General features: G+C 39.6%; 1 protein-coding gene across 1 annotated transcript in view; it reads right to left on the reverse strand.

Moving 5' to 3' along the window:
* The window catches only part of LOC149278419 (zinc finger protein basonuclin-1-like), a 49,897-nt gene extending 47,805 nt beyond the window's left edge, over positions 1-2,092 (reverse strand). Inside the window, exon 1 of the mRNA XM_089501980.1 lies at positions 1,969-2,092. Within this exon, the coding sequence (XP_089358106.1) occupies positions 1,969-2,092 (124 nt within the window). The remainder of the gene's footprint in view (positions 1-1,968) is intronic.
* Between the last annotated feature and the right edge of the window lie 11,861 nt (positions 2,093-13,953).

A 13,953-nucleotide genomic window follows, 5' to 3' on the forward strand; every position in this document is an offset into this window, starting at 1 on the left:
ATCAGTAGATTTGTCCTTATCTATCTTACATCAACATACTGGCCTTCTCGCAGGGATTTTGTGTCCCCGTCAAATATTTCTATGTGTATTCTCAGGTAGTTTCCGCTGGTATGTTGTGCAGCTCAATCTTTAACAGCAAAATTGTCTAGGCAATTATCTTTTGGCTAAAAGTGACTTCATCAATGCCATGTAAACAATCCAGTTGCCGTAGCAACTTTGCTATTGGCTAATGCTGGGCAGTCATTATGAGTCATTCCTCCTCATTTAGACATCATGTCTGCACATTGATATATGTTTCAACGTCTCATGCTAAAAAGCCCCAGGTCTTAACTTCTTCAATCTACGGTATCTTAAGTAAATACACCTAGAGGATCCTAAAATATGTAAAGCCAGACAATTGCTTGCTCATCATACCTGGAATCAAAGCATATAATTAAAGATGGCACAATATTAAGTTATACGTATGGTCAGTCTCATTGCTTTTCTATGGTTATTGTGCAGGTGATTTACTGGTTCTCACCCGATTTATCCTCATCTTAATTTAGCGCAGTACTCTAGGCTCAAAGACTTTACTGAAAATTGGATAGACCAAAAATGCATGTCTATAGGATTACATGACAATTCATCAATACTGTTAATTGTCAGCGTCTAGCGGAACAATGGACTAAGTAATCTGAACATATCTTTTGTCTTCAATTACTATACAGGACTGCAATCTATGAGTCTCTAGGCAGGCAGCCAATGGAACACACATATAATGTTTGCATCATCGTTCCATTCCATAGAGAACTTTACATAATTGCATGCATACAGATAATGACACCCACTTGATTTATTCTGCACTCTCATCTATTGCTGCTCTAGTGCTTCTTTTAAGATGTACGATGTCTGCTAAAGGCATACTGAGTGCTGTGTCCTAAATAGCTTGAGAATAGGCAGTGAAACTCATACTTGTGCTGGACTAGACTGCATGCTTCCAAACCAACGCTCTGCCAACAATTTCATTCATAGCTTTTAGCAGTTCCATGAGCCTTGCTCTCCCCCTGAACACACACTTAATAGAGTTGCAATGAGCTGTAACCGTTCTCTTTAGATGATGTTTTTTCAAGTGGTTCCCACAGGTTATAATATGATTTATTTATTATTTCTGTATCTCTGTCAAATGAGATATAATGCTTTAATGCTTTTACTGTCCTTTAAAAAAATATTATATTTAGTAATCCATAAATCACACGGTTCGTGGTAAAGCTTAAATGGAAGGTATTGTCTTCTTGTGAATCAATTTGGCAAGCACACTATCACAGACCAACAGAATATTAAGGGTATTCTGACACCTAAACAGTGTTTACAGAAATCACAAAAGTGGAGTAGAAAATGGCTGAGAGGATAGTATTTACCAGAAGCATGCCAGACATTGAGGTCCCTTCTTTGGGCATGATTAAATAAATTAAACATTTAATCAATTTTTTTACCTATGCCTGAAGAAGGGCCGTCGGTGTCTTGAAAGCTTGCGTTTACTATTCCTCTTGGCCATTAAAGGTATGTTTTTTACTCTACTTTTATGATTTTTTATTTATTTATTACAAAAGTACTTTGACTTCTATCGGTTTTATCAAAGAACATAAAGAAAATCTATAGATCAGGACAGAGAGGCTAGGATGTTCTCTCATCTTTAGGGTATATTTACTAGACATGGCGGGAAGTTCGTGTTCGTTTTCGGGGGAAAATGAAGGACCAACCCCAGTGAGCTTCTCCATAGGAAGGTCTGAGCCAGCCCTGCATAATGCACAGTTAAATTAGGGAGGTTGTTTGAAAGTCCCCTCACAAGGATTTAACTAGGGATTATTATCCCTTTATAATGCCCCATTAGGTTTGTAAATTTAAATTTGAACTGCTCTGTAAATTGTCACCTTGTGAGTTAACTCCATTATCGAACTTTACTTAAAAGCTTTTGGATTATATTCATACCATCCTCTGTTTTAGACCATATTACTAGCAAGAGTGCATCATACAGGTTGAACGTCATGGGATTTCCAGTAGTCCACAGCATCCAGTGAACACCAACAATATCTTCATCTCCACAATGGTGCATGTTTGATGCAGTAACTCTGGTCTAGCATCACTCCCAAATATGCAGCTCGATGTGAGCGATAACCGGTAATTGTGTCTTCATCCAGTGACTGAAGCCCAGTTCACCGAATCCTATTCCACCTGGCAAAATTCACAAAATGGATAAAGGGCTGGTGATCGAGACCCGTTGGTCCAAAACAGTTGTCTCCAACTTTTCATTTAACTATAGATACTTAAGAACAATTATTTTGACAGCTACTAGGATAATGTATTAAAAAGGTAGCATTTTAGAGACAAAATATTGGAGCATGACATTTACAATTTTTTCCTATATTATTCACACATCTTGAATTTTAGTTTACACCTGTCTTTTTTCACCTTATTCTGTATACTATACACTTTGTGAACACTCCTCATGCGCCATACTTATTAAGAAAAGAACACAAGGAAATTCCAAGCCTAAACCAGACTTTAAGCACTTACTTTCCAGATTAAGTCATTATACTTTAGGAAGACTTATTTGATACATTTAATTCTAAGCACATGTTTTTTTAAGGAGCAAATTCACCTTTAAGCAACGAATAAAATGTAGCATGTGTTTCTCCTCTGAAAAGCCAGTGATATTTGGACTGTTCCACGGGTTAAGAACAAATGCTCCTCATTATACCCTGATTAGAAGAGAATCATTTCCTAATCTAACAGATCCATTTACCAGTAAATCTGGACAGGGCCCAATACACATATGATAAATTGCTTCCAAATGTTTGGAGGCATATTGTGTCAGCTCTGCTGTGAGACTTCAATTTCAATTTTGTGTGTTTTTCGTTATTTTGGGAGACTTGGTCTTGGGAATAGGGTATCTCTGGCATTCGACGTGTTGCGTACTACAACCCCGTGGTATTTATGGGCATTATAGTTGTTAAAGAATGCCTATCCCAGAAGTAGATTTAGCATACAGACCCAACAGTGACTTTCCAACTTTTCTGGAACATATTAATAGACCGGCCACTTCTTTTTTTAATTCAAGAGCTGGGGCCACTCACAACATTTTTTCCCCTTCACATTATGACTCATTAGATTAAGCCATTTCTTCAGGAAACGGTGCTTAAGTGTGCATGTGCTGCTTGTATTCTTTGTCATCTGACTCTCAGACTGGTTACTGATCTCCTTTGATATACTGTACATGACATCCTAACAAAACCAAACCTTTAATCAGAATGATGAGGGTTGCGAGCGTTGGCCACTGTCAGATGCCAGGCCAAGGCTGCAGTACAGCAGATGTGTACTCACAGGTCAGGTGGAATAAATAGGTTTAAAACACACAATTACTGCCATCTCCAAATTAACCCCAAATACAAAACACAGATTAAAAGACTCGAGGCAGGAACTCAAACAGTGTGACTTGCGTAGGCTACTTATCCACCATTTGAGTGACATCCGCCCAGCTAGTAGTGTGTGTGGATGGATCAAAGTGCCACTCGTATAGGAAGTAAGTGGAAAGCATGATACTGACATCAATGTATTGTATGTTTTCATAAATAATATATAATATAATAAATAAAACTACAAAAATACACATGCAATCAGCTAAACAATCTAAGCTTTTCTTTATATCCAATTAATTATATTACATTAATACATTATAGGTTGAAGGTATGGCATAGGCAGAAAAGCTGACATGTGGATATAACTTGGCTCCAGCTACACCTCTAACACAAGGTTGGTTGTTTTATTAGAAAACAAAATACATAAAAAGGCATACAGGCGTACTACGCTTTAAAGGACATTAACCTTAAGGACATAGTTGCAGCGCAACCATTCCTCTTTTTACGTACGTTTGCGTCACAGGAATGGACACATAACTGCATGATTGAATATTTTTCACATATGTGAAAAAACTTAGTACTTTACTTTAAGTGTATTTTTGTTTTACATAATACCCTACACCCCATTGTGTACGCTAATGTGGGGTATGCTTGTACAGATTCCCAGGTTGCTGCTAGAATAATAATTGTCAGTAAATACATAAAACAAAAGAATTCAGCACATATCCTGCGAATACCATAGGACTCGTCAGACTTGGGTTATCTTAAAGTAGTGACGGGCTAAGCAATATATGGCCGTATAGTGTGATGATATCCCCAATATTTATGCCTTAGCTATAGGTGCTTTTGAATTTGCTGGGGAATCTGCTGACGCTATAAAATAATGTAATGTAATCGATATGCACTGAATTCTTGCTTTATTCTGTGTTTTATTAGAAAACCTAAACCGTGATGTTCAAATCAATATATCACAGGTTTACACAGTGCAATGGGAACTAATAAAATCCTGGTTGGGGGCAAAAGAGGTGAAAAGGCAAGTCAGCAGCAGGAAAGGAAAAGACTATTTCTGCACTGGGGTCCCATAAAGGCTTTTTCCACCACTGCCCTTGGATTCCAAGAATGCCAGAGAGGTAGTACATTCAATGGTTAAAACAAACGTCTTGTGAATAGCTTATTATATCACTCAAGGCTTCCGTAATTAGGTTAAAACTGATCTTTGTCAAGTAATGCAACACTAACCCATTACGACATGCCAGTTTGTTTTTTCAAACTTTACAATTATCAATATGGAAGCACAACCGGCTGTGCTCTAGTCGAGTTTGTATTTGTAATCAATTAAAACAATAACTCCAACTGAGAATTGTCTTAATGGGAGGGGGCACCCATTACTTCTGCACTAATTGCTGTGTTCCCCACCGACATACAGAAACTTACAATAACGGTCAGCCACCTACATCCCACTACCAAAACGTATTTTGGAAATGTACCGTATATATTTTGTCATGCTTGACAACTTTCCAATGAGAATTAGAATTTGGAACAACGATTAATTAAAAAAACAACATTATAACAAGAACCTTTTAAAAACCCTACTAAAATGTTGGGCTAATTGTATTTTCTAGTCCAGCCATGGTAAGGGTACGTAGATTTGGGAAACTGGTGCTCAGCCAAGGATTCTTTGCAACCCTAATGCAATTTTCTAATATCCTACAATTTAAAACATAATAGTCAAATAACCTGTACTAAAGCCTGCAGCCTTAGGCAGGCTATTTGAGTAGAGCCTGACTTTAAGGGATGCACCTAATTAGCCTCCAGGTATATAGTGCAATTATTTGCTATGTAGGAAGTTGTGGTCCATTGAATAACTCTGTTCCTGTGCTAGTTTAATAAATTCATTAATTAAATAGTGTATGGTACTCTTCCTGTTTTGCATAACTTTGGAAGTTCCCATGAATATCTCACAAGTTACCTGTAGCTTTTATGGCTTCGTCATACATACTGCAACCCAATGAATGCATATTGTGAAAGCTCTTTGTAGTTGACTACACTCTTTCCGCATTTCCTGCACGTCAATGCATGCTTGCCACATTGTAATTTAATGCTTGCATTCCAAGTACATCCATGTACCAAATTTCCACACTGAGTGATTTATGAGCAAGTCGCAGATGCTCATTATCCCTTATTAAACATGCCCCACTAAGTTCACGTGTTTAAGGCACAGATGTGCTCCTTCAAGAGATGATGGCCCTGGATTGCCACTCGCAACAGACACCTTACCGTTTTGTACAAGTCGCCTGGAGCTCAATGCTTCACAGGATGCCTCCGTTATTGTTTTCTGGGCCAGTACCAGTCTCTTATTAATTTTGATAGTTTAAGAACAAACAGATTGTATCTGTCTACCATAATTTCCTTTTTTTCAAATGTATGCTGGAGGAATACCTGTCATTCCTGCGATCAAATTGAATTCTACCACTAAAAGCTGTACCAGTGTTATGAATTATGGCGCTTGGCGGGATTAGAGTTTCTTTTAGCTGAATGGTGGGGCTCCACATGTTTTGATGTATTAGCTATATTGTCTACTAAGCAACTAACACACACAGTTTCATAAGGAAGGGCCATATAAACATATTGACAGATTGCGAGGATGGACATAGGTCTTCATCTGACCTTTTAATAATAAGTCCCAGTTTTCAAACTGGTGTATATACAATTGCCAAAACCCCATAATTTCAGGTTTCATTTGAGGTTAGAGTCTGGGCCATGATGGGACAACCCACCTACTGTACCAGTCTGGCCACAGCGTTCAGCCTCAATTCATCAAGAGGTGGCCACAACTGAGCTGTGATAGAGATATCATTGTCACAACATGGTAGGTCAGTCATGGGTGATCAGCTGCAGGGGACAGCAGGACAATGTCTGAACTTTGTGACTGTTTCATGAAAAATGGGATGATTGGTAGATATGAATTGCCAGTATCAAATATATAAGGTCCCTCTGCCCTCCCTTGGAATTCAGGAACACGCAAGAAACCAAGTATGCTTTTAGCTGAAGATCTTCAATGACTTCTACTCCACCACAAAACACTATGAAAAGCGTGGAGCTAGGTGCACTTATTTGGAGACAGTCAGCTCGGGTAGGGTCAGAGACTGGCTTCTGCAATGAATACCAGAGTCAGAATAATGTAATCCCAGTGAAATGTATATATTTTGACAGAAGAGTGTCAAAAAGTGATTTCTGTGAATAAAAAGTAGCATTATTAGCATAGTAGACTACATAGGAGCATAGGATCAACCAGCACCATAAATGATTGAATACATTTGGAAATTCTCTTCTAAAAAAGAAAATCTTGTTCTGAACATCATCAGTGTTTGACACCCAGCCTACAGATATCTTTCCAGCTGCTGTGGAGCTGCAGGTCACTGAATATAACGCTGTGGAGTCTGTTGGCATAATATGAATTAATAATAAGAGTAATGCTTAATAATAAAATAAAACATTCATTATAGCAACTTATGCTCAACAATAAAAGCTGTGAAAGAAGCCAATGAATGTGATCACTGGCCTCCCCCTAGTGGCCATGTTCTAGTTTTCACCGCATACACTACAGGGTACATAATACTTACAGAGAATAGACGCACCTTCATCATTTCTTTAATTCAGCTTTTATTGAGTTGTATAGATTATAAGCAATGTTTTGGTTATTACATTTTAAACCCTTTGGTACTAAGATAAGAAAATGGATATAGACTTGTTTGCTCAAGAGGAAAAAAAATGGAGTCCTTAGTTGAAGTTGAAACATTTTTTTGGAAAAACAGATGTAAAGTTAAATAAGCCTTTGGTGCCTCAGAAGTCTCTTTTTCAGATGGACTGGCACTTCATTTCTAATGGTATTTTGTACCTTAAAACCTTGAGGTTTTTGGCCTTCTTACCATATGCTTGTTAACCCACCATTCCCCTTTTTCATTTTTAGAGTCCGAACACAATTTATACGTAGATGTCTTTTAAGGCAGGTAGGGTTTTCTTTTTACATACATAATATAATGGAATATGCAGACCAAATAATAAAAATAACTGAAACTCAATATTTTTACAAATAGCCTCATATAAATGTAGTTGTACACGGATCAGCCGTAACATTATGTCCACAGATTGGTAAAGTGAATAACACTGATAAACTTCTTATCATGGCACCTGTCAGTGGGTGGGATATATGAGGCAGCAAGTGAACATTTAATCCTCAAAACTGATTTTTTAATAGCAGGAAAAATGTCAGGATCTGAGCGACTTTGACAAGGGCCACACTGTGATGGCTCAACTACTGGGTCAGAGCATCTACAAAACTGCAGCTCTTGTGGGGTGTTCCCGGTCTGCAGTGGTCAGTACCTTTCAAAAGTGGTCCAAGGAAGGAAAAGCAGTGAACCGGCAACAGGGTCATGGGCGGCCGAGGCTCATTGATGCACATAAGGTGGCTTTGACGGGTCAGGGCTGTTTTGTGCCAAAACCTTTCCCAGAAGGAATTATTTAATCATGGAAACATTGTTCACTGGGTACATATTTTCAAGTGACCCAAAAGATTGACATAGAAAGGGAGGGATCATTTTTTTAAATATTCTATTTTCATTTGATGAGATTAAACCTTTACACAAAAGAATAACTCATTTGTGAGGGTTAGATTTGTGTAATTGGAACAGAACCATTAGTACAATTTTGTTTTAAACAAACAAGATGATTTCAAATATAGCATATTATTAATTTGTACATATAAATCAGTTGCAAAATGTGTCACCTTTATGTTAAGACAGATCCGGCAATTGCAGATTTAAAAGAGTTTGCCCCAGTGGCATTTTTTGTTTTAAGGGCTCTCTATCAGAATAACTGGCTAGTTTCACGTGTCATGCCGATGCTGCATGGTTTACCAACAGAACTGATACACTGTGACGCCAAAGGCCTGGAGCATCGATAGTGTATTGCGAAGGACTACAGTGCGTGCTTGGAAAACCATGAAGCCGCAGCTAAGAGTACCCGGTAATATGTGATTCTTGGCTGCTTTCCACTCCCCTGTCACAATGCGTATGTGTAACGAACTGTTATGTGGAAGGAATATAGGATTGGACTACCACCTACAACGCAAAAGCACGTGCTGCAAATATGGCAAGAGATTGTGGCCCCTGCTTAGTTACATACCCAGTGCATTGGAAATCTTTAAGTACTGTTTATCGGTGAGAAGCACTAGGTGTGGGAAGGAGTCAGAAGCAATTTTTACCTTCCTAGAACATTCATTTCCAGCAACAACTGTATTTAAATATGGAGTTCATGTAAAAACACATTTCCAAAGTAGGGCAGTGGTAATGTGCAATAATGTTATGAATTAACTAGATCTCACATAGAATATTCAGTTTTTGCATATGTTATTTAAATTCCTTAAACCAAATCTAAAACCAAATTGTTTTTGCCCTATTGTTTGTTTTATTAACTTATTTCATTTTTTATCACAGTGGTGTTTATTTAGCAGTCTATTATATATAAGTGGAAGTGGAAGCCTACTCAAAGTATCTGGTAATTCTTATATAAAAGATCAATTTCATAAATACAGTCTTCCACCCTCTAATTTCAAATTACGCTTCCTGATCTATGTCTTTTTTTTTTTTTTAAACTTACTCATTGAGGTCTACATGACCACTTAACTATATTTTAGGGGTCTCTTGCTTGCATATATATTTAGGAATATGTTTCTCGTGCCACAAACTGTTTTGTGTCTCTTCTTTTTAATGTCGTCATCAGTTCAGTGCTTAAACCAACGCACACAATCCAGGTGTTTGTTAATTTAATAAACTATTTATAAAGTGAATAATCATTGTGCTCTGTAACAAGATTCTAGAAGTAGTATCTTTTGTGAAAACATTGTTTGCTTAAATCTTGGTGTTGAAACCTGAAATCATCTGGATACCTTTGTATGTGACCGAAGCTCACTTTTTGTAATGAGTTTACCCTGGGCACATAGGTAGTTATGTGTAGGAATGGGGCTAGTCATGTGTTGGGATCAGGCTAGTACTAGTTGGTTTTCAAAGAATGAGAGGTGCCTGGAGAGTAGGTAAGAATGTATGGAGAGTAGACGGGCAGAGCCTAGGCAGAGAGTGGATGTGAAAAAATGCCACTCTCATGCCAGGAAATTAAAGATACTAACCAGGAGCCTGGGCTTTACCTGGAGACTTTGGGTCAAACCTGACAAGCTCCCAGGTATAATAACCACTCACCCCAAATCTGAAGGGATTAATGAAAAGGAGCCATGACTATCCACTAGCTCAGTTGATCATACACCACCCGTTACGAATAGGGCACCCACTCCCCCTTTGAAGGCTTTTCGTACGAGAGGACGTAAAGACTTCAGTGGATCTCCTCTTGGGGAGATCCTAGAAGATCCGTCCTACCTAAGCGACATGCCTTTTTATTTGTTTTTCGACAATGACTATGGATACTGTGGCTCAGTTTACAGAAGTCCAAATTAATCAGGATAAGGGCAAGTTTTGTAAGTGTCATTTGTAATGTGTGGACCTTGCCAGAGTTTTGTAAATATTTGTTTAGTTTGATATGTTGAGTTAGATATACCTGGAATCCTATATATTGACTGGACTCATCCCTGTGCATATGTTCAGCATGTGTGCAATGGATGAGTGACTTTCTTGATGTAGCTGCTCACTTTGCTAGCGGCCAAAGCAGTTACCCCCGGAGAGATACTATTAGACCTCGGTTGACCTGAAATTCACATGAGCTGGCTGAGGTTCGGACTTGGACTGCTTTGCATAGTGTAATGCACACTAGTTGCTTAAATAAGCAAACCTTTGTATGTAAACAAGAAAATTAAAAAAAAAAAAACACATTTTGGTGGCTATTTAATATTTACCAAATTTAAAATTCCAAACACATTTTTTACACCTCCACCTCCATCTTTAATTTGGTAATGTTAATTAACTAGAATCATTTTTGTATGCATATAAGAAGGACTACCCGGAGAAACCCATTGTACATAGCTGCAAAATATAGGACTGTTATTGAGAACTACATGCAGAAAAGATTATATAGCTCAGGGGCGTCCAACATGCGGCCCGCGTGACCTCGAGGTGCGGCCCGCATGAGATCGGCAGCCAGGATCACAAGCCCTGCCGCTTACTTGTGGGAGGGTCTATTCTCTGCTCCAGTCCTGCCTCCTCTGTGGGGAGAACGAGGGAGGCCGCGCCCCCTGCTGAAGTCTGTGAGCGGCATCGAGAGCTGTAGAGCAGGTAAGGGGGTGGGGGAGGTTGTTTGAATGAGTATGCCTGTGAGGGAATGAATGTGTGAATGAATGAGTATATGAATGAATGAGTGTGTGTGTGTGATAGCATGGATGTGTAAGTGCTGGAACCTAGGCATGATGGGACTGTGATTGCTGTTAGCAATCACACTCCTATCATGCTAAGTCAGCCAGTACATGCTGAAACCTGGCTAGCTGTCCCCCTTGTGTATTGATGCTGCCAGCAGTATGGGGTCTGCACTTACAGCCACCCTGTACCAGCATGTACTGGCTGACTTGGCATGATAGCAGTGTGATTGCTAACAGCAATCTGCTAACAGCAATCACAGTCCCATCATCAGGTTCCAGCATTTACTGGTTGCCTGGGTATAAAAAGAGTGTGTTTGCTGTTAGCAATCACACTCCTATCATGCCAAGTCAGCCAGTACATGCTGAAACCTGGCTAGCTGCCCCCCTTGTCTATTGATGCTGCCAGCAGTATGGGGTCTGCACTTACAGCCACCCTGTACCAGCATATACTGGCTGACTTGGCATGATAGGAGTGTGATTGCTAACAGCAATCACAGTCCCATCATGCCTAGGTTCCAGCATTTACTGGTTGCCTGGGTATGAAAAGAGTGTGTTTGCTGTTAGCAATCCCACTCTTATCATGCCAAGTCATACTGTTGATTTTTTTTTGTCCAATTGTGGTGTGTTACTTTTAATAAAAGTGTGGTTACTAGGTTACTTTAGGTTACTAAAATTAGGTTACTAAAATTGGACAAAAAATTACTGGTACAATGCCCAGCCAACCAGTACATGCTGGAATCTGGGTATGCCTGAGATTGCTGTTAACAATCATAATATATAATTTTTTTGTACAATTTTGGTGTGTAACTTACTTTTATTAAAAGTATGTGGGGTGGGGGTCATTTTCAGTTTTGGCTAAGTGACCAGGTTTTGGTCCAGAATTTTCATTTTAGTGCATCCCTAAAATAAATAGAACTATTTCATTTTTACTTATCCAGAATCCTGAATTTGTAGTCACAAAACTTTCTAGGCCCAGAAATCAGTGAGAGGAAAAGTAAAGGTTTTGTGTCATTTACTTTATTTTAATCTGCATATTTTATTAAAGGCCATATTTTCACGCTGTGAAAAATGAGTGCGGCCCGCGCACGGATACAATTCTGATGAAGTGGCCCACTGCAGAAAAAACTTGGACACCCCTGATATAGCTCAATAAATACTAAAAAGCTGTCTGAGTGTGAAGAATGAAGCTATAATGGACTGTCGACTACATTGTTTAAAACATACAACACTACCTTGCCTTAGTTTTCCAAGTCCTGGTGGCTGCAGACTATCCATGCTCTAGTTATTGGACTCCACTGTGTTCCTGGGGGGAGCAAGAGAAGAGACGCTGTAAGGGAACAGCGCGAAGGCAGCCTTGCTGGACTGCGGGGGATTACCGGGACCCGCAGGTACAGTGCCTGACCACCCGCTCCCACCCACAACACCAGCAAGACCACTGCGCCTGCAAGTTTTTTGGTGGCTCCCACGGGACCTGCCTCCCAATGCAGTCCTCTAGTGCAGACTTTAATTCAAGTGGTTGAACAAAAATATCGTATACAATGTTTAAAAATTTCAACCATTTTCATTCAGAGTTCCGTTGCTTCAAGGGCTCAAATTTAATTGGGCAAATGAAAACAATCATAAATAAAATGTTTATTTTTAATACTTTATTGAGAATCCTTTGCAGGTAATGACTGATTGAAGCCTGGAACACATGGTCATCGCCAAACGCTGTGCTTTCTCCTTTGTAATGTTTGCCGGGCCTTTACTGCAGCTATCTTCAGTTGTTCTTTGTTTGTGGGTCTTTCTGCCTTAAGTTTTGTCTTTGGCAGGTACATATAGCTTGTGCTTTTGTTTTGCAATCAGAGTAATTGTTTTGGAGACAAGCTTTTAAGTAGCTCAGGGAAACCGAGATGCGACAAGAGATGAGAAAGTTCATTAGCTACCTATTAAGAAATCTTCGCCTTTCTCCTTACCATAGCCGGTAGAAGCAAAAGTAGCCTTGGCCGGATTATGCTGTTGTAGATTAGTGGTGATTATATAGTTACCCTGGTCCCTAATACAGAGTGGTAGCTCTTGCCCAAGAAACTCCTTAATGTTTATGTTGTCTCATAATGGTATGTGACCAGTGTTCCCTCTAAGCTGTGCGCTTGTGCGTGCACACATAGCTTTAAGAGGGAGCGCACACGAACAAAAATTGTGCGCACAACCAGTAGCGTACCGAACGGGGGGGGGGTCCGCTACTGGTTGTGTGCACGGCACCCCTCCAGAGACGGACAGTAATGTCCACCGCTAGAGGTGCAGGCTCGGTTAGAGGGAGATCAAGGATCTCCCTCTAACCGTCTTAAAAAAAAATCAAGGGAGCGGGAGGTCTGTTAATGCAGACCTCCGATTCTGCTCCCTTGCGACGCGCGCGGCAACTGATGTTGTGTGTCGGGATTTGATGCCACGCCCACCGCCTCCACTGCACTGGAAGAAGAGGACACAGAAGAGGAATAACGAAGAAGAGGAAAAGTGACAGTGACAGAGAAAAGGTAGGAAAACATTCTGTGAGAGTGAATTAGTAAGTGTGTGAGAGTGATGGGTGTAGTTTAAACTGAATGTTTGTGAATGAGTGTGTGTGTGTGTGATAGCATGGATGTGTAAGTGTGTGGGGGGGATAGCATGGCATAGGGAGGCTGTAATCATATTCCTATCATGCTCAGGTTCGAGCATGTACTGGCTGCCTGAGCATGATAGGAGTGAGATTGCTGTTAGCAATTCTATTTTTTGGTTCAATTTTGGTGTGTTAACCACATCTTTATTAAAGGTAAGTAACACACCAAAATTGGACAGAAAAATTGGATAACAATATTAATATATATATATGATTGCTAACAGCAATCCCACTCCTATCATGCCCAAGCAACCAGTACATGCTAGAACCTGGACATGATAGGAGTGTGATTGCTGTTTATCATATATATATATAATATATATATATATGTTATAGGGCTGAAACAACGAATCGATAAAATCGATAATAATCGATAACGGAAATCGTTGTCAACGATTTCCGTTATCGATTAATCGAGTGATCGATTCGTTGTTGGAGCACTCGGCTCCTTTTACTTACCTCTGCGAGCGTTCCCTGCTTCTGCTACACGCTCTGCAGTCTCCGCCTTCTTTCAGCTACGTGACGGATGTGACGTGTTCCAGAGGTAAGTATTCTTCATGTCTATG

Source organism: Sceloporus occidentalis, unplaced genomic scaffold (assembly GCF_023333645.1).
Source record: "Sceloporus occidentalis isolate IW3139 unplaced genomic scaffold, rSceOcc1.0.p SCAF_189, whole genome shotgun sequence".
NCBI classification, from domain to species: Eukaryota; Metazoa; Chordata; class Lepidosauria; order Squamata; family Phrynosomatidae; genus Sceloporus; species Sceloporus occidentalis.